General features: G+C 45.9%; 1 protein-coding gene across 1 annotated transcript; it reads left to right on the forward strand.

Moving 5' to 3' along the window:
- Positions 1–9917: 9917 nt before the first annotated feature.
- On the forward strand, positions 9918–19582 carry LOC125941965 (nucleolar transcription factor 1-like; the record flags this gene model as incomplete). Its single annotated transcript, XM_049659846.1, has 2 exons — positions 9918–10089; positions 19406–19582. Coding segments are annotated over exons 1-2 (313 nt in total), but the record flags the coding sequence as incomplete, so codon positions are not given.
- Positions 19583–20795: the final 1213 nt, after the last annotated feature.

A 20795-nucleotide genomic window follows, 5' to 3' on the forward strand; every position in this document is an offset into this window, starting at 1 on the left:
TTTGTCCACGACTGGCAATATATCACCCAATGAAAACACGAACAGAGCTGCACTCAAATTTCGCATAAGTGAGTATCGTAATCGGCGGTGATTTTCTTTCTTAATTTAAATACGTTGGATAAAATGTCAAAAGCTGCATCTCCATGTACGTAGAAGAAGTAACCATCTCTTCATGTTTGTTATGATAAAAACTGCATTTCTTTACCCAAACGCAGAGATGAAGATGGAACTATGTGTAGTACCTTGCCGTGTTCCTGTTGCATCCTGTTGCATCCTGGAATCGCAAAGAATTCGAAACACACTTAAAGCTTGTTTTCCAACATTAGCGACAGCACAGAGGTCTAGATCAATTAAGAGTCAAATTTCTGGAATGAGCTTGAGAATAATATGAGTAAACGTCTTCTGTACAGTTCCACACACACCGAACTTCATACCCAGAATGAATAGTTTGAGTAATCCTGTCCTATTAAATTTTAAGAATAAACTTAAAGGGAATGTGCAATAAATTATAAAAGGGGTCTTAGAAGGATATGTCATTCAGAGATAATGAAAAAGGCACTTGATTCAGTGGAGATACCAGCAGTCATAGAGGCATTGCGTAATCAAGGAGTACAGGAGGAATGCGTGAATATCTTCGCAAATTCTACAAGGACTCCACAGCTACTTTGGTTCCCCACAAGAAAAGTAGAAAGTTACCTGCCAAGGAAGGGGTCAAGCAAGGAGGCACGATCTATCCAGTGTTATTCACTGCATGCTTAGAAGAAGTATTCAAGCTAATAGACTGGGAAGGATTAGCTGTGAGGATCAACGGTGAATATCTCAGCAACCTTCGGTTTGCAGATGACATTGTCCAATTCAGCAACACTGGGAACGAATTACAACAAATGATTGAGGACCTTAACCGAGAAAGTGTAAACGTGAGGTTGAAGATTAATATGAAGAAGACAAAGATAATGTTCAGTAGCCGGGCAAGGGAACAACAATTCATGACCGCCAGTCAGCCTCTAGAGTATATACAGGAGTAAGTTTATATAGGTGAATTACTCACAGGGTACCTTGATCATCAAAAGGAAATTTACAGTGTAATAAAAATTGGTTGGAGTGCGTATGGCAGGCATTACGAAATCAAGACCGGAAGCTTACCGCTATCCGTGAAAGGAAAAGGGTCCAATTATTGCATTCTACCAGTACTAACGCATGGGGAAGAAACTTGGAGTTCAACGAAGAATCTTGAGTGCAAGTTAAGGACCACGCAACGAGCGATGGACCGGAAAGTGTTAGGCGTAATGTCAAGATACAGGAAGAGAGCCGTGTGCAGCAAGCGGGGGTAGCCGACATTCTAGTTTACATTGAGAGAAAAACATGCAGCTGAGGAGGCCATGTAATACGTAGGTTAGATAAATGATGGATCACTAGAATTACAGAAGGGATGCCAAGGGAAGGTAAGCGCCGTCGAGGGACGGCAGAAGATTAAGCGGGGTGATGAAATTCGGAAATTTGCAGGCGCAAGTTGGAATCAGCTAGCACAAGACAGCGGTAATTGGAGATCACAGAGACAGGTTTTCGTCCTGCAGTGGACGTAAAAATAGGATGATGATGATGATAATGCATTGGTGGGCAAATTATAAGGTCACATGTGCTGTTGTTAGTAGCACACCAATAAACTTCCCTTAGTACTGTTGGGCCTGCAAACCTGAGCCGGTACCTTACATTTACCGAGAAAGTGGAGAGAGAAGAAAAAATCGTTGCAGCAACCACCAAAGATGAGTGTCAAAGAGGGCGAACAGCTTATGTAGACAGCAGAGGTTGAATGGACACACTAGCAATTCTTCCGCAGAAGACTGCTGGCGTCGATAACGCTGTTTGATAATGGCGGCAAAAATGATGGTCGACAAGTTTTGGTAAACGACATGACAGCGCGACGAAGATGACTCTGTGACGACGTTTGAGATAATGACGGCGGGCGACGACGGCAGCGTAAGCGAGTCTGCATGATGACAACGGAATCACGACAGTCTTATGACAATGTCATGACAACGGCTGCGCAGCTGCACAGCAACGTTATTTTGTTTCCAAGTGCGCGCAAAGGATGAACTGCTCACTTTCTTTAAAAGATAACAGCTTTCTTTGGTTCATTCCCCCGTTTTCAAGGTGTTTTTTTTTTTCGTTCATGCCTCTTTCGATCATCTTGAATTCCCTTTACCTCCTTACCCCAGCACGAAGGTCGTCAGCCAGTCTGCACTGGCTAACCTCTCTGTCCTCCCCCCCTCCCCCTCCCCCCTCCCCCCTTTATCTTTCTCTATTTCCCCCGTGTTCATGGTCGGTGACCGGAGTTTCTCCAGTGATCGATAGAGGAGAAGGTAGCAAGCTAGGGAGGAGAAGAGGGAGCTTTGGAAGCGAGCCATCACTCCGAAATCAAATCAGCGGAGGAGAGGGAAAGGCGTCGGTGTCTCGGACGTCGCTGGGTGCTCGGAGAGGCGCTGACTTCACGCCAGAGGTTGGTGAACACTGGGTCGTTAAAGCGCGGCCAGCAGTGACTGTAGCATGAAAAGAACAAAAATTGGAAAAGTGACGCGAAGGTCGGCGTCAACGGAATACTGCCATGAGCGACCGAGGAACGAGTAGAAACACTGCGCCAACGACGAGAGTCTCAGCAACAACTTGCCGATACCACGACTGCAGAGAAACGGCAGGCTGTGGAATTACCACTCCACAGGTAATTCGACGGAGTGATTGAGCTATTTGCTATCTTTGACAATCATGTTCGATCTGCATAACTTTTTCTTCGCAGAAGTGTTGGGTCATTTGGCTTCGCGGTAGCGAGCATGTAACTGTTCGCCTTCCTTAGTTCGCTTTGCAGCAAAGTGAATGCCTGCCTGTTCCACAAGATGGCGTGCAAGACACTGAGATTTCCCCTTAACTCCTCCCACGTGCACGCGCACACACTCTCTTTTATCCGGACAGGTACACGGGGAGCATTAACGTCCCTTGACGGCTTCAAAAAATTACTGCGGTTAGAAGGCAAGCAAACCCACAATCGACAAACTCAGCGCACCTTGTAGATGAAATGCTAAGTACACTGAAAGCGCAAACTTGGTGCTCGTGTAGGAGGTGATAGCAATCATCTCGTAAGCGCTAACACTCGTATGTAGAAGAATCACGAAAATCCTTTCGTCTGCTTTAGGAGAACGTAGGAGTAAACGCCCGCGAAAGCAGTCCTCATACACCAGCACGTAACGCTCATTCGCGCGGATGAAAGAGAAAATGTTTGCCGAACCGGGTCGCCTCGATTTGCGTACCTAAGGCCTGACAGAGCACGACGGTGGTACACGAGAACGATTCCCTACGTGATTGCGGATACGAGTGTCGCTACTCACTCACTACAGGGAATGAATTAGGCGGCCGTGCCCCTCCGCTGAAAGCGCTAATTTGCAGGCGAAAGGCATTCAATGCGGCTCGACGTGACGGCGAAGGAGGTAGTGACTGAACCGGTAAGAAGGTCTCTGGTTATTTGTAAGCTTATCGGTGGATTGAAGAAAAGTATAGGAATCAGCCTTGTCGCAGTTTGTATGAAAGAGTGCGGTTGGAGTGCACTAATGAACGTTACCAATACAAACAGTGACTTTGTTTGAGAGCAGTAAATAGAGCAGTAATTGCGATGAGGACATACTTGTCCTCATCGATAATGAGGACAAGTATTTTCGCGCGATTATGTATCGAGTGGCTTTTTCACTGAACAGCCACCATGGGCGCGTGCAAATGAGGTCGCTCGTGAGTGCCACATTCCAAGAACAAGATTGGCAAACACCCAGGAGCATTTATGTTGTATGTGAACTTTAATTGATATCCTTCATTAAAAAAATTCCGCTTGTATAAACATTATCATTCTGAACACAATTATTATGTCAGAATACAGGAGTTGCGGGTGCAACTTACAGGAAGCAGCATCTTTTTATATACAATAAATAATGCATAATTGAGCCGCGTGGAAGTTTTACATGTTTAACGTTTGCGCGATGTTCGACGGAGTTTGAAATGTACTCTTTGGTGTAGTTTGGATACTGCACACCACTGTAGCTGCTTCTAAAATGGGAAATTATCAGCGTAATGTTTGCGTTGAGAGGTTGCTGCCAAACAAATAGAAGGAATCATGTCGCTTGCGCAGTTCTATGGGAATAAATGCTTTATTATTGACTTCAACTAGGACTGTGGTTTCTTTTTAGGTTCAGAACACTGAGAGGAAATATCAGAGGCAACAAGCGAACTCTGCATTTAATATTACGTTTGTGAGTAGGCGGTTACTAAAAAAAAAATCAACGCATATCCACGGGGTGAATGATGATGAGTGGGCGAAGCTCCGGAAGAAATCATCGGTAAACCGTGAACCTTCCGTGTGATTCGCCCAGTCTCGCCGCACTAAATCGAACGATTGACTTCCACCAATGACACGCGCCATATGTGACGTCATTCCTATTTTATAACAGCGCCCTTCATTATAATTGCACCATCTCCCGCTTAAGGGGACGCTAGCACAAACGCGTTAGAAACGTGCAGTACTCTCTAGTAAGGGGGAGAGGCCACAGCGTCTTACGCAGCCGTTTACACATGCCGGAACGTGCACCGCGTTTGCCGACGCCATCACATGACTGCTGAGAGAGCATAACCCCCGTATTCATAAACGCTCCTCGACTTGAACTTGACTTGCCACCGCCTTCAACGCGTTTCGAACGCGCTGCCCAAGGCGGTGGCAAGTCAAGTTCAAGTCGAGGAGTGTTTATGAATACGGGGGTAAGGCGGAGAGGCCACAGCGTCTTACACCAGCTTCTTATACGGGCCGTAACGCGCTAGCACAAACGCGTTAGAAACGCGCAGTCTTTCGTTAATGTTGGGTATTTATTGTCATCGTGGTGCGTGTGTCCATGTGCGCTTCGTGGCGTAGTGGTTAGCGCCGCGCGTTCGGAAGCTAGGGGTCCCTGGTTCGATTCCGCGCTACGGGCACAACTTTCGGAAATTTTTTTCTCATAAAAGTAGACGTGGCTACCTACTACGACGACTACTACTACATACTACAGAGGAGGGACAGACCCACACCCTAAGGAGCTTCGCCCCTAAAAAATGCTTAACCTTGCACTCGGCCGGGCAACGCTTGAAACAGCGAAGCTGGACGATCGGAGCCCAGCATGTTCCGATCGTAGCCCAGCATCTTATTACTGATGACGATGATAAACTCGTTTCGCGCGTCTCAGACTTACGGCCGTCCCTGCGCGTTGCATAGCGCAGCTTGCAACCCCGACACTGCGTTCCATGAGACCTGCTCCGTGAATGCGTCTCTCTCTTGCTCACATAGCGCGCTAAACCCCTTCACCTGGCAGAGCACAAGCGTACGAACGCGCCAGCTGTGGACGACGACGACGACGCTCGAACGCAATCATATGGTTCGCATAAATGCATGCTCTGCAGGCGTGGCTAGTGGTTACGACGCTTGCTTTGAATCCGGGGCTACGCGGGTTCGAATCCCGCCTCGGCAAGAAAGTTTTTTTAGGAGCGAAGCTCCTTATAGCGGCACCCGTTCAGTCCCCGTCGTAGTAGTAGTAGTGTGTAACCAGTCTGAGAAAAATGAGAAAAAAAATTCCGAAGTTGTGTCCGTAGCGCGGAATCGAACCAGGGACCCCTCGCTTCCGAGCGCGCCGCGTTAGTCCACTACGCCACGAAGCGCAAATGGACACACGCACCACGATGGCAATAAATACCCAACATTAACGAAAGGCCGCGTTTCTAGCGCGTTTCTAACGCGTTTGTGCTAGCGCGTTACGGCCCGTGTAAGAAGCTGGTGTAAGACGCTGTGGCCTCTCCGCCTTACCTTCAACGCGTTTCGAACGCGCTGCCCAAGGCGGTGGCAAGTCAAGTTCAAGTCGAGGAGCGTTTAAGAATACGGGGGTATACTCTCTCAGCAGTCATGTGATGGCGTCGGCAAACGCGGTGCACGTTCCGGCATGTGTAAATGGCTGCGTAAGACGCTGTGGCCGCTCCCCCTTACTAGAGAGTACTTCACGTTTCTAACGCGTTTGTGCTAGCGTCCCCTTAAGCGGGAGATCCAATGATTTCCTCCGGAGCTTCGCCCACTCATCATCATTCACCCCGTGGATATGCTGTGATTTTTTTCTTTTCATTCTTGGTAGTGTCTTGCTACGCACCACAAATTACGGCTGGCTTAAACAGCTTCGCTGTTAAAAAAATAATTTAAAGGCAGGAGTGAGAGTTTGAACAAGTAGATTTGCTAGTCAGCTTTACTTTCATAGTGACCATTATTGGGCATCGCGTTGGAATGCTCAAATGGCAAAAGGAAGTAATAAGGAGTAAGCTTACATTTTCGCATTCTGCCGACGTTATGACATGAAAATCACACTCAGGATCCTGAAGGAAGGTTATACGCTTTTCTTGAACAGTGCTCAGAAGTCAGGTTACCCCAGGCGAAGTGAAGCATTGACGACTCACGCAGGCAGTAAAGGCGAGGTGAGCGTGGCGGCTACGAGCGAAAAATGGAGGTGGTGAGGCCACAAAATCGCGGGCACTTCTGCGAGTTAAGACTGTGATCAGGAAGGAAAAGAGAAGGAGCATTGCTTGCTTTAGGTGGACCAAACCTTGGAAAAGTTGCCGGCAGTCAAAATGAAGGTGGAGTAAGGTGTATTAAGGAGGATTAAGGTGCACTAAGAAGGAATAGGGTGGATTAAGGTCGATTAAAGGGAATGAAGGAAGATTGAGGTGGATTAAGGTGGATTAAGGAGGTTTAGAGCTGATTAAGATGGATTAAGGTGCACAACGGTGGATTAAAGTCGAGTAAGGTAGATGAAGGAGGACAAGGGTAGATTAAGGGCGATTCGGGTTTATTAAGGTGGACTAAGGTAGATAAGGGAGATTAAGGGGGATTAGGGTGTCTGTCTTGGTGCCTCACTATATATATATATATATATATATATATATAATTTCGTCATTTTTGAGGAACACATAACACCTTTGCTGGTCGTCCTTCTTTACCGAGTGGAAGGGCACTGAGTTTTTATTCCTTTTACCTCAATTGGAAGGAGGAATGCGAGGTAATACATAAGGGGATATGCGTCGGGGTTTGTACCGTGCACATCGTCGGTAGGCAAATTGTTCCAGTCTTTCGCTCTTTTGACATAGCAAGAAATAAAATGGCTGATGGGGGATGAACGGCTTTGTGCTGACTAATGGATTGAGAAACACGGTTGGCATGAATAATAATTTAAATGACATGAGACGTGTGATAGAACTTGGAACATTCCCCTCAGTTGGTCGAGCTCGGTTCATTTGGTCCATCAATGGAACACAGTTGTCCCTTTTGAATGAATATAAGTACCTAGGGGCTATATTTCCTAGCAGTTTAACATGGAATGGATTCGTATATTACCTTGTATCGAAGGCTATCAACACATTAAATTTCGTGAGACACAACTTTAAAGAAGCAACGGCTAGTCTAAAGGAAACTGTATATGTCGAATGTATGCCCATTTTAGTGTCACCAATCTGCGCTTTTTTAGGTGTTTGTATATTTTGTACTTGAATGTTAATTTTCCCCCTACACTGCTGCCTACTGTGCCCAATACCTACTGTGCCCCCACACGGGCACAGTAGGTATTGTAAATAAATAAATAAATAAATAAATAAATAAATAAATAAATAAATAAATAAATAAATAAATAAATAAATAAATAAATATTGATATAAACAGGTGAGAAAGCTTACGCTTTAAGTTGCTTATGCCAAAATTTCCAGAGAAACCTGTAGGAGCCGTCTGTAAGATCGAGCCACTTGCCCACTTTTCTGAAAAAAAAGAAAAAAAAAAGCAATACACACAAAGCAAGACACCAAAAACGTATCCAACCACTATGCCTAAATGCTCAAAGATGAATCGTTATTTATATTGACAACCACTAAAGAATTAATGCCCTGAAAAAAAAAAACGCTGAAATTTAGGTGGCTTGGTGTAGGTTATACTGCCAAAGGCCATTGCGCATTCTCTTTGTGTTCTGCTTGGAGCCCTAGACACAACGATGAATTACTGTGCCCATGACTGGGTGCAAACATTTTGATTATTCGACAAGGCATCTATTCTTTAGTTTTTAGACGTATAGAGTTAACGCGAATGTAAGCGGAGCCTATGAATCTAATAATCTATTCTTGAATAACATTCATTACAGCGATGTGCCTCATATTATCTACAAGAGGACGAAGAAAAAGGTAATGAATAAACAACATGGTATAAAACGCCTCTGTTGTTTTCGTAGTTTTTTTTTTTTTATTCTTTTGTCGTCGGTGGAAGAAAGCACTATATTTGTTGAAAATATTAATATCATTGCACCCTTCATCAGAACTGTTGCTACGCTATGGTTCTTGAGCGGCGTCCCTGAAACTCCGGAGCGCAAGGAATTGACACGATCTTTTTTTTTCGTTTCTGAGAGCTGTGAAAACCAACTGTAACATAGTAGGAGGTCCCGCTTAGCAGCCAAACTACATGCCACGTTTTCGTGCCCTGTTTTCGACCAATGCGTCGGCTCTTCTTTCTTATGCTACACAAGCCTACTTGGAATGTACTCATTGACGTGACCACGTTAAGGATAGCCACAAGAACACAATGCTGCCCTGATTGGCACGTAGACGTCATTTGGCGTGAAATTAGATTGACGACGCGGTGCCAGAAATACTGGCGGAAAGACGCTACGTGGGACAGTCGTTTTACCCAATTTGATGTCAGGCTAAGTTGCAAGCTATGCGGCTTGTAAAGTTTTGGTAAAGGTTACACAGGGACGGTTTTACTACTCGCCTGACGTCGCATGCTGCTGACTCCTAAAGCAGTTGGAGTTTCATGGAAAATATGCACAGCGTGCGACCAAGTTGTTCAGTCGGAACTGAAGTCCGAAGTTGTTGGGTGCTTTCTTTATAAACTGAAGATTTCTTCCATACCCAACTCAACATATCGCGAATTCGAGAAAGATCAAGGGCCTGCGTGGAGCTGGGCAATCCGCGGAAGCTGAAGGAAAAAGAAAAACGAACTTTGTTGTCGTATCGCAGGTCATTTCGCATACTTGCCAGTTCGGAAAAGCACGCTTGCTCACGAACTAGAAACTACCTTTTCTTAGTTTCTTAGACTGTGTCACGAAATGGTTCCGAGGGGGTCGCAAATCACTGACACGACAACCTCTCGATAAAGGTGCGTGCGCAAGGCGCAGCTAGGCAGCCAAACCACATGGACCTCTTCATCAATTGACTGCCGATGTCAACATTTGAGTCTTCTCGTACGGGGCGTTGTCTATAAACTCCGTGTGTGCTCGTTTGCTGGCTTCGCGCACGCTCTTGATTCCCGGTGCTGCCTAAGTCGCAGCCATGGTGCGTGAGCAGGCGTCAATGATTTTCCGCGGCCCAACGCAGTTCCTTGGCGATTTCTACCTGAGTGGATCAGAAACAGAGACCTCTATATATCTCATGCGTGACCAGACTGCGCAACGTTGACGTAAAGGGGAGGGGGGAAGGGCAGAGGTACTCTTAGGGTTTTCTGGGCTCCGGTGGCTTGCGGTGTGAAAACGTGAAGATGTGAGATGAACGGCCTAGGAGGGTAACGATGCCTACGGTCCACGTTTTCGTGATTGGACCACGCAGAAAGCCTTCAAATCTTTCGGCTGGCTGATGAGGGGCAGACGTGTAACGGTTTCGTTTCCCTCTTCGACAATGCACACCGAAAGAAAGAAACAAAACATGTAAGACTACATGGTTAAACTCATTTTTCAGTCTCCTGTCAATCGATTCACAACTAAACGCAGCACAAAAACAGAACAAGATCAGAATAAAATATAAGCTCGGTGGAAGTACAGTACGGATGTCGCGAAGAGAGGAACGGGCAAACACGTTCAGCCGCGTGTTTCCCTATACAGCTGAGGATGCATGTGCCACGTGGATGGCTGTTGCTACTTGTGCTGCTGTTGTCAGTATGCTTCAGCCTCAGTGGAGCACGCTCGTACCGACTTCCATCCGAGGAACCTGAAGAGGAACCAGATGACATTGACCTGGAGAGCGGTACGCATGCTTGAGGATGATAGGCTTGATGCCATATGGACCGTTTTGATAGAAAAGCATCACTGCCTCACGGGTATCGGGCGGTGATGCTATCATGTATTAACTGCTGTGTGTATTAACATGTAAAATTTGAAGTCCGGAAGTACGTGGTCTCAAAAGCAGCCCCATCAGTCGGGCGAGCGCGTGTGGAGGGATTGCTGTTTCTACCGTTCGGACTTCATGGGAACTTGTAAGATTCATTTGTTGGCACGAATGCTCGTACTACATATCGCGTGCTTTTTACGGACATGTGTTTCATAGTTTATTTTAGCCTTCGTACTGGAGCACGTCCCAGCAGTGCTTGTTTACGGCCGGAAGGCTGACACATTAAAGGGACTGCCAAATTTCTTTAAAGAAGCAATAAATTTAAATAACAAATATCAGCTTACTCTTTTCAAGAAAAGAAAGCTAAATATAAATGATAATCGTTGAGTTGGACTAGTAAATTACATTCTTGAAATCTCGAACAGGATAGACGTTCCAGGGGCGCAGGCTTGGCATTCTCGAATGAAAGAACGCAGTATGGATAGCGACGCCAACTATATGTTCTCGCACCACTGCTCAGTATGTTTAAGACAAGTCATTGGTTGATTATTCTGAAGAGAACATTTTTTTCGAAAAGAAACCAATACGGAACCTCATCCTTTTGGGGCTGGGCTTTTCCGGATAGTAAAGAACAACAGTTTTGTGAGCTCTGCGATATCACTCTGACCTCTAGGTGCGGTTGTTTGGGGGTGAAATTAAAAAAAAAGATAACTTTCTGTTGACGTTTCTCCCTCGATAAGCATATCTTCCATGTCAAAGATAACGACAAAGAGCCTTCATATAGAAATGACTGAATTTAAGATAATTTAAAATGTTATCTTTTGAATCACGTTAAACATGGACTTTTATTGAAAACACGTTTTGTGGCTATTGGTTTTATTAGATTGGCTCACAAACGTCTTTGCTGCAAATTGGAGTCAAACGATGGAACAGATTGCAACTAAAAAGAAGTACTGTATAAATCAGAGGTTCGGCAAAAACTTGGACTAAAGTCGAGTATTAACACTGCACATTTATTACCAAAGAAGTGGTAAACATGCTATGTTGAATTTTGCTGGCTGAGAAAGTTAATGGTGAAGCGCTTCACGCAGTGTCGCCCAGTACATAGTTCCTGTCTAATACCCGTAATAGAACCGACATCGCCAGTTGCAAGCGTGGGAATGGGCAATGAAGATAAAAAGTAAGGCCTGCCCAAAACCTGGCGTCAATCCGAGTGGTGTACGCATGCTACAGATCGCAATGTAGAAATCTAAGGCAGTTACTGCAAATAATTACTCACTTTTGGCTTGCCGTTTTAACCATGTAAGTTGTGAAATTACTTGTGATTTTTGAGCATGGCATCACTTGCACTTGGAGGTCAAATGGACAGTAATATGAGACATTATCTTTACTTTAATTAAACAGAACGTCCAGATGGAATCAAATTATAGTTTTGAGGTACGTAGCATTTGAATCAAATAGGCGACCACCACTGAAGCACTCGTATATAAGTGTTCTCAACATTCTATCTACCAGAATATCTAGCTATAGTTTGGCGTAATGATTGGTATTTCTATACTTAAAACAAGCCCTGTGGTTTCGGCACTTAGCAAGACGAGATAAGAGCTGTACGATAGAATGTGAGCCGGTGTAGATATGTTTTTTATTGCAAGATGAAACAAGGCTGCCCAAACAAAGTACCAACCTCAGGGGCCGAAACTTGTAGGATAGCATGTAATCATGATAAGAAGCTAAGCGCTGCACAACCAGCGGTGGAACCAAAATGATAGGCGTTACGTCAAGAGAGAAAAGAAAAACAAATTGTTGGTAAGAGATAATGCGCAAGTACATATTAAGACAATGAGGATTGAATTGAATTCTGGGGTTTTACGTCGTAGTGGGGGACTCCGAATTAATTTTGACCCCCAGAGGATTTTTAACGTGCTCTCAATGCACGGGACACAGGCGTTATTGCATTTTGGTGCCATCGAAATGCGGCCGCCGCGGCCGGGATATGATCCCGCAACCTAGAATGAAGATTAGTTTATTCTTGTGATGCACAGAAGAAATGAACAGTGTATACCCTCGTAGTCCTTGTCCAGTCTTATAGATTTCCCTAGCCCGATTTCATAAGCATGTTGTATGCCCTAAGTTGCACAATCACTTGCGTTTGGAGACGAAGCTCTACAATATGTTCTGTTTTAACGCGAAGCATTCTCCGATTCAAACCGTCTTTTGGGGTGCATCTCGCGGCTTTCGTGGGTCAACGCGCAGACAGCTACAGCCATCTGCAGTAAAAGATGGGAAGTAGCAGACTCTTCGGTTGGCGGCAGCTCACGGAACGACGGGAGACAACCAGCCAATAGCGGTGTCGCCGCGCCACATTGATGCGCGCCACGAAGTGAGCGTTAAATTTTGCTTTGGCGGCATTCTATTCCATCGTCGCGGGGTACTGGTGGTGGGTGGTGGTAAAAACATTTATTGGGTCTCCTAATGAGAATACATAGGAGGTATGCAGAAACCGCCCCTTAATGGGACGGCCTCTACAAATACTAGCTGGGGATCCCTAGTACGGGACCCCATTGGCGTCGGCCGCTGCCTGGGCTCGTCCAACCAAGACCTTTTGACCCTGAAGGTCAGAGCAGCCAAGCAGGGCCGCCTCCCAGTCCTCCCGGGTTGGCGATAGGGGGTATAGCAGGATTGGAGGGGCAGGCCCACACCATGTGGTCGATGTCCGAAGACTTCTCCCCACAGTGTGAGCAACTGCCGGAAAAGGGGGAATCGAAGTGTTTCAGAGCTGCCGGGCATAACATAACATAGTGTTTTTGTAAAGTCGGAGTAGAAGCCGCTCCTCCGGTTTACCCAAGTCTTTACACGGGCGTGAATAAAGGCTGTGGTCAGATTGATAATAGTGAACAATTTCGCGGAACGAATATGCCGGATTGAATTCGAAGTCGTCCTGATCGCGGGAGTCGAGTGGGAATGCCCAGTTAGAGAGCGCGCGGGTGGCGGCATCGGCTGCCTCATTGCCTTCTAGTCCCATGTGAGCAGGAGTCCAGACTATACTGCGGATTGCGGGGTTCCCTTGATAGGCGGTATGTTTCAATAATCGATAGGCTAGGTACGCGACCCAGCCGTGTTCGACATTCCGACAGGCCCCTCGCGAGTCGGAGATGATAGTTTGCGATGTGGGATGACAAGCTGCCAATGCAATGGCGACTTCCTCCGTATGTGTTATGTTCCGGGCTCGGAAAGTGAGCCCATTAACTGTTCGGTTATCGTGGACGACAGCGGCCGTATGCCATCCCCCATGGTGTTAGCCGGAGGCGTCCACGTAGAATACGCCGGGTTTCGGTCCATATTGGCGGGCCAGGGCTTGCGCCCGCGCCAGGCGCCGGCCATTATGACCTTCTTTTGTCACGTTGCTTGGAAGAGGGTGCACGTGGAGGGCACATCTCCACTCGAATGGGAGTCGTACGTGATCTCCCGTGATGTTGGTGTGTTGGATGTGTAAGCGGGCTTATAGGCGGCGACCCGCTACCGTCTTTGAGATACGAGTGTACTGATTTGTGAGGTGGGCATCTCGAAGCTCCCGAAACGTGTTCACCATGCCCAGACCAGAAGGGGTTGGTTCGAGGTGTTCACGGGGATTTCGAGGGCCCGCTTTACAATATTGCGAAGGATGACTTCAAGTGCATCCTCGTCTTGCTTGCGCATATGCAGATATGGAGTAGAATATAAGATTCTACTGTTTACAAATGCATGTGCCAGCCGCAAGGCATCCTTGCACCGTAACCCCATGCGTTTGTTAGACACCCGGCGGACCATGCGGCCCACCTGGTCTCCTACCTTACGGTGATTGGCCTATGTAGTGTCTGACCGTCTGTTTTGATTAAGAAAGAGCCCCAGTACCCGGAGTTCTTTTTGTTCAGCGATTGGATCTGTCTCCAGCAAGACTTCAATTTTGGCCATGTAGAGAGAGAGAGAGGAACGTGGTGGGAAAGGCAGGGAGGTTAACCGGAAAAGATTCTGGTTTGCTACCCTGCACTGGGGGAAGGGGAAGGGGAAATGAAAGGCGGAAAGAATAGGGAAGAGAAAAAGCAGCCACGAAAAAAAATCAAGGAATTAAAAAAAAGAAAAAAAAAGAAAATGAGGAGGTTGGAAACGTCTGTGAGAACTATAGTCTGTCAGATAGTCCACTCGATCGCAAAAACTTCAAGAGTGCCTTGACGGACTTATTGTGTGACGACTGTATAGGCCGGCGTTCCAGGACTGTCTGCTCCGAAAGCGGCCGGTCATCAAGACGTGCCAGCGCGGTCGCGAATGACTGCCTATGTGCGCTGTATTGGGGACAGTGACAAAGTACTTGCTCGATTGTTTCCTCGTCGCCGCAGTGGTCACACGCAGCACTATCCTCCCATCCAATGCGGAAAGCAAACGACTTTGTAAATGCGACGCCAAGCCACAATCGGCAAAGTACTGTTGTTTCGGGTCGGGATAGTCCAGGTGGAGGTCGAAGTCGAAGACAGGGGTCCAGTCGATGCAGACGTGTGTGTTGCAAACTAGGTGTGTTCCACAACGATTGTGTGGCATCGTTTGCAAGCACTCGAAGTTTCGCTGCTGCATCTGTTCGTGACAGCGGGATTGGTTCCTGTGCGCCGTCTTCATGAGCAGATCAAGCAGCTTCATCAGCATATTCGTTGCCCATTACGCTACAGTGGCTAGGGATCCACTGAAAGGTGACGTCGTGTCCTTGCTCGACGAGGCAATGAAGGAGCTCTCGGATTTCGAGGACTAGTTGTTCGTAGGGTCCACGGTGTAAGGCGGAAAGCAAGCAATGTAGCGCTGCCTTGGAGTCACTGAAAACACTCCATTTGTTAGGTGGTTCCTCACGAATTATGCCAAGTGCGCTACGAAGAGCAGCAAGCTCCGCGGCTGTCGATGTCGTCTGGTGTGATGTCTTGAATTTCATGGTGGAGACTTTTACAGGAAAAAAACACTGATCCTGCAGAACCGTCCATGGTGGTTGAACCATCAGTGTATAGATGGGCATGATCACTGTATATTTCGTAAAATACAGTGATCATGAACAGTGGCCATGTACTTTGGCGAGGGGCGTTAGGGCACGAATTATGATTTAGAGGGTGAGCATTGAAGGCCGTACTGGTGGGCGTAGCGGTCGAATATGCTCTTGGCTCAATGAAAGTTAGCCTCAATGTCTCCGAGTGAGTCGCGTGCTACTGCGCGAGAACTTTGATTTGTCTGAAGGTTTAGATGCGTTAGTGGAGCACTCGGCAGGGAAAAATTTCGTTCGTTTGTTCGTTCATTCACTCGCCATTTCCTTCGCTCCTTCTTTAGTTCGTTCTTTCACTAATTCGTTCGTTCTCTGGCTCGCTCGTTCACGTCTTAAGACGCTATCGGTGGCAACCTAAGAATTAGAAACAAGTTTCACCCACAAAACCCAGTGCACCTGCCCTTCACTTCTGAAATAGAGTCGAGCCAGTTGGAGTCCGCCCACATCTTAATGACCTTGCTCTGCTAATGTAAATGTTGGGTTATTTGGAACATGAGAAGCTCGTTGTTTCAAGCTAAAATCTTATCGTTGGCTCCCTGATGTCAGGATCACCCATAAAATCTGCACTGTGGACATTCACGTTTCTTACCAAAATCAGTGACACAAAGACATATTTGTAAGGAAAAAAAAACAACTGTAATAAACACGCAGTACCGCTTGGAGTGAGGGAAATAAGATAAGTTTATTGGTGGTATATAATTTCTGTATGATTGAGAGTGGCCTCCTGCTGGCTCGGCTATATTTCAGAGGCGGATGACAGGTACACTACGCTTTTGTGGATGGAGCTTGTTTGTAATTCTTATGTTATCGCTGACACACAGGAAATATGGGAACTACAAAGGACGGCTTGGGAAGCTGTAGGACCCCCCTAGCTCGACACGGGCCTGCGTCTCGTGCTGCAACGGTTTGCGCAATGCTTCGCATTATGTAGATGTGAACTACAGTTTAGTTCGCGATTTTTTTCAGCTACCTTTCCGTCACCTTACCAAATTTCCAGAATGAATGGTAGCCAGCCGTTGGCCTCGGTGATCGTCCACATAATTTCTTTTCCTTTCTCTCTTTTAGTGAGTATATAGGGGCAGAACCAGTCCATGTACGCAATGAAATACTGTATCGTCAGCATTAGTTCAAAGTTCAATGTCCGCACGCGTCAAAGTGATTATTGTGTCCTGCAAAATATGGCATATTCAGAGCATGGTCATGGTTACGAAACATCATTGTTTTCCAGTGAGAGATAGGTAACTCCAACATCGGTTGGAGTTACTGTTCAATTTTTCTTTCATTAGTTTTTTCTTTTAACGCACAATTGCTTATATTCTAGTGCTGAGATTCGGCGTGTTGGCTCGGTATGTTTAGAGACTGAAAGAGCAGAAGCGATAAGGCTTGTTATTCTGCTTCACCGCGTATCTTCAGTGCCCCGTATCTTTCGCGTTAAACTTGCAAACTGTTCTCCCGGTACGTAAACGCATGCAGTCAACCTCCACTTATTCAACACCATCGGGAAATGAACAATTTATTTGAATTATCCAGCATTTGAAATATCTCAAATTATTTAACTATGACGCGGCATCAGGCGAGCCTGTAGCATCAGGATTGCAAGTCCCACAACTTCAAAAGCAGACATCTCTGCTGCACCATGAAGAATCGTGCCCCTCATGTTAGAATTAATTCTTAAACCTTCAGCGATGACAGTCGCGAAATATTTACTGCCGAATATTGATTACTGTTACCTCTAACGCAACAGAGATGTTTGCGTCCCATCCTTGATTTGCTTTAGATGTCTAACCGTTTTCATGGGCCGATATCGAAGATAGTACAGTCTAACTCGGCGCTGAAAAGCGCACGGTGGTACAGTAACATTTTGCGTGGTACTGGTGGTGCCGGTAGTACCGCCGCTAAAGGAAGCATTCTCTCATTGCTCCCTTGTTATAGTTAGCCTTTTGAGATGTTGTCATTGAGACGCTGTCATTGAGACGCTGTCGTTGAGACGCTGTCGTTGAGACGCTGTCGTTGAGACCTCTTGTCGCAGATGCTACACGAGACTCTGAACTGGTCCTTGAGGTAGTGGCGCTGGAAGTTCCGTTTGGCCTCCGCGTACGAGTAAGGCACGGGGCTAAGGGGAGCGCCTCCTATACCACATAGTACACATAGTGGCAAAAAAAAAAAAAATAGCATTTCAAAAGGCACGCTGAAAGCATTCTTGGATAGCAACTGGGATCGGTTCTCCATAAATGCATAATTGACTCACGAATCTGTCTTCCCGTTATTTTTTCTTGATTATACTGATTACACTTTTAAAGCGATAGCTTTAATGTTCCCGTGGCGCAGAAAATCCGTTGTCTTCGGCGTTTGTGAGTAGCCGTAAGTTGACCGTGAACGAATGTTTTCTACAAATCATAGCGCGGCTGCCCCGTTTCTACCAATCACAGAGCGGCACTCGGTTCCTTGCAGCACCCCCAGATGGCGCGCTTACCTCCGCGCATCCGCGGCAGCGGCGGCCGTGTGGGGGAGAAAAAAAAACCCAGAAAGCTCGCCTTCGTGCATGCATAGCGTTCGCCGCAAGCGGTTTCCGGTAAAGAATACGGTTGCATAAGCTGCAGCTGCCGGGATAGGTTGTACTCTTAAATGCTATCGCATTGTACGCTTAAGGAAGAAGTTTAAGCGTCTCCCAAGTTTCTTTCTTCGGTATTCTGCCACTTACGACTTTGTTTTATTTATGCGTGAAAAGTTTCCTTGAGGTGCTTTATTCGTCAGGACTTTATGCGCACACAAGGTGCTTATCTTTAGTTCGAAAAAAATTTCCAGAAATTCGCATTCTCAAAGCCACCTGTTCAGGTAGATAAGTGAGAGAGGAGGACATTACTTGAATGGAACAATGCAATGCAATGATGGGTAGTTAGGAAGTGCTATTAACGTTTTAATTACTGATCTTAAGGCACATGTTGAAACTGTGAAATTGGAGCCGAGCAGTTGTGAAATGATGTCTGATTACGAGGAATTATAAGACTAGCTCCAGTTTCGAAATATCAGTCCACAAAATCTGCGGTAAAATACATTAGCATTCAAATAGGATCACCCCGAAAGCCTAGAGAGACACTTTACGGTAACTGTTAACTCAAACACAAATTCATCTTGAAACATGTTCAACGAACGGATAAATTGTAAATGTTGATAGTTTAAATATTTCTGTTAAACAGACATTGTTCGGCAGAAACATTGTTCGGCTTTACATTGGGGCTGACACATGTGCTAAAGTGAACAATAGAAAATTTCATGAATCTTCCGTTATCTATGTGAACATTGAAATTTCTTCTTTTTCTTTTGGGGGTTTTACGTGCCAAAACAAGTTCTGATTATGAGGCACGCCATAGTGGAGGGCGTGACTCACTCGAACAAGTGCAGAGAGAGATATATATAAATGAGATGCGAAAGGCAGGGAGGAACAAGTGCAAATTTCCAACTGACAGTTCGTAGTTGATATTATAATTGCGCTTCTTCGGGTCAGTTTGTGTCTTCTTTGCCAGTCGCTGTACCTCTTGTCTTCGTTTGTGAATGCAGTACATAGACGTACAATGTACAATGGGCCTACCTGAACCACCCAGTTGAACTTTTCCAATTTGTCGCTTTTCCGGTGTATCAATATTATCATTGTTTTAAATTGCTTTGGTGGTGTCCCCGAGTGTGCAAGCATAAAGACCTTCGAGATTGTTCGTGTGCGCTTAAATAAACAGCGATTAATCATTGTGATATGAATTACATTTGTTTGGAGACACAGAAACAGACATAAAGGAAGGACGGGAAGCGGAACGCTGGCAACTACCACAGGAAGGGGAACAGGGGACGCTTGCTCTTTAGAAAGGACGGTATATTGGTATAGAAAGAAAGGCAGAAAGGAAGGATAGGGTACAACAACAACGACAAAAATAAGAGGGCACACATTCAAACACAAAAATGAAACTGACAGAGATACACGGTGACATTTTGAACAGCATCCTAACAAACAATTCATTCATGCAGTTCTCGTAATGTAATTGTTGGCGATGGCCTGTTTATTTTGAATTACCAGATGTTCAACATCTCACAATCATAAAGGATAGCTTTCTATGCATAGTCTGTGCGGAGGTCCCTCACACCACCATAGAGTAATTTCAACTAAACTTTCCTACTATAAATTTACAGAGGGCGACGAACCATCAGAGGAAACTGAAGACCCAACGATGGATGAAGAAGAAACGGAAGAAGACGGAATCGAAGAAGATGGAGTGGAAGATGATGGATCGGACGAAGAGAATATGGAGGAGAGAATGGGAGAAAAAACTCACGGAAGAGCTCAGGGGCGGCTGACCGTTCAACGTGGTGAGACGGTGTGTGTCGGCTAGGCTGCCTCGGTGCCATCTGATCGGGTCGCACTTAATTGTCATCAGGAGTTTATGAACTGAACACCTGGCCAGGTCAAATGAAACAATGCCTCGTTTATTTGCAGTGTGACAAAACCTTACACTTGCAGCTAGACCACATTAGATTCTAAAGATAGTGGCGTAACTTGTTGGACGTCTCCCGCGAGATTTGTTGAGTGCGAATGGGGTCGTAGGGTATAATTTCTTTTTGAGCAGGTTCAAGTAATGCAAAATGAATACATTGAGGCCGGGAGATTAAAAACACACTGCGAATAGAGACGGACGAAACAGGGTAAGTGCCACTGCCAAACCGGCCGAAGTTTAGACAGGTGAAGTTAGATTTGTCAAAGGCGGTGTTGGCGAAAGTGGGTGTCTTTGTTTTATAAGGTTAATGGACTTTCGTCACGGAACGTTGACGGTGGCGGCACGCATATTTCAAAAATGGGTCGCTGATAAGAAAATGAGTGTTGGCTCGTTGTCATACCGCGAATTGCATTCACTCAGCGTTGAGTCAATGAAAGGCCCGGAATACGCCAGCGTGTGCAATCACTCACTTCTTCGAGGACTCAAAAATAAGTACACATGCCACTACACGCAAAACTGCAATAACGGCATAACCATGATGAAACAGACTGAAAGGTGGTTCTAACACCTACCGAAGTGTCTGTCGAACTTGAGCAGTAGGCGTACAATTCTTTAAATGTGGCCAGCATACTTTTGACGAAAGGTGTACCTGCTTTTTTTCTTGTGCCCCGATTTTACTTCTATAGATTAATAAGAGGCCAGACCTTAGTATTTTACATTCTAGATGAGATTAAAAGTATGAAAAAGTACAGTTTGAGCCAGTCATGTACGGCGGAGCAGGTGACTGAATAGAACGGGTGCCAAGGCACGGACAACTTAGTGAACGGCAGCGAAGAATTACGTGGAGGGACAGAATTAGGAACATTCATTTTAAACAGCGCCAAAAACAAGGAAGAGCACGGGACCGTGGCCCTGTTTTTTGGCACTGTTTAAAATGAATGATCCACACCCACTAGCTCATACACAAACCCCTCTGAAGAATTAGGAAAGTTGCAGGCATAGGCTGTTGAACGATTTAGCTGATGCAAGGCAAGAATGTTTGGAGGTCGCCTTCGACTTACAAGTGGCCGTAAATGGGCAGCTGCTGC

This window comes from Dermacentor silvarum, unplaced genomic scaffold (assembly GCF_013339745.2).
Source record: "Dermacentor silvarum isolate Dsil-2018 unplaced genomic scaffold, BIME_Dsil_1.4 Seq7317, whole genome shotgun sequence".
In the NCBI taxonomy this organism is placed as follows: domain Eukaryota; kingdom Metazoa; phylum Arthropoda; class Arachnida; order Ixodida; family Ixodidae; genus Dermacentor; species Dermacentor silvarum.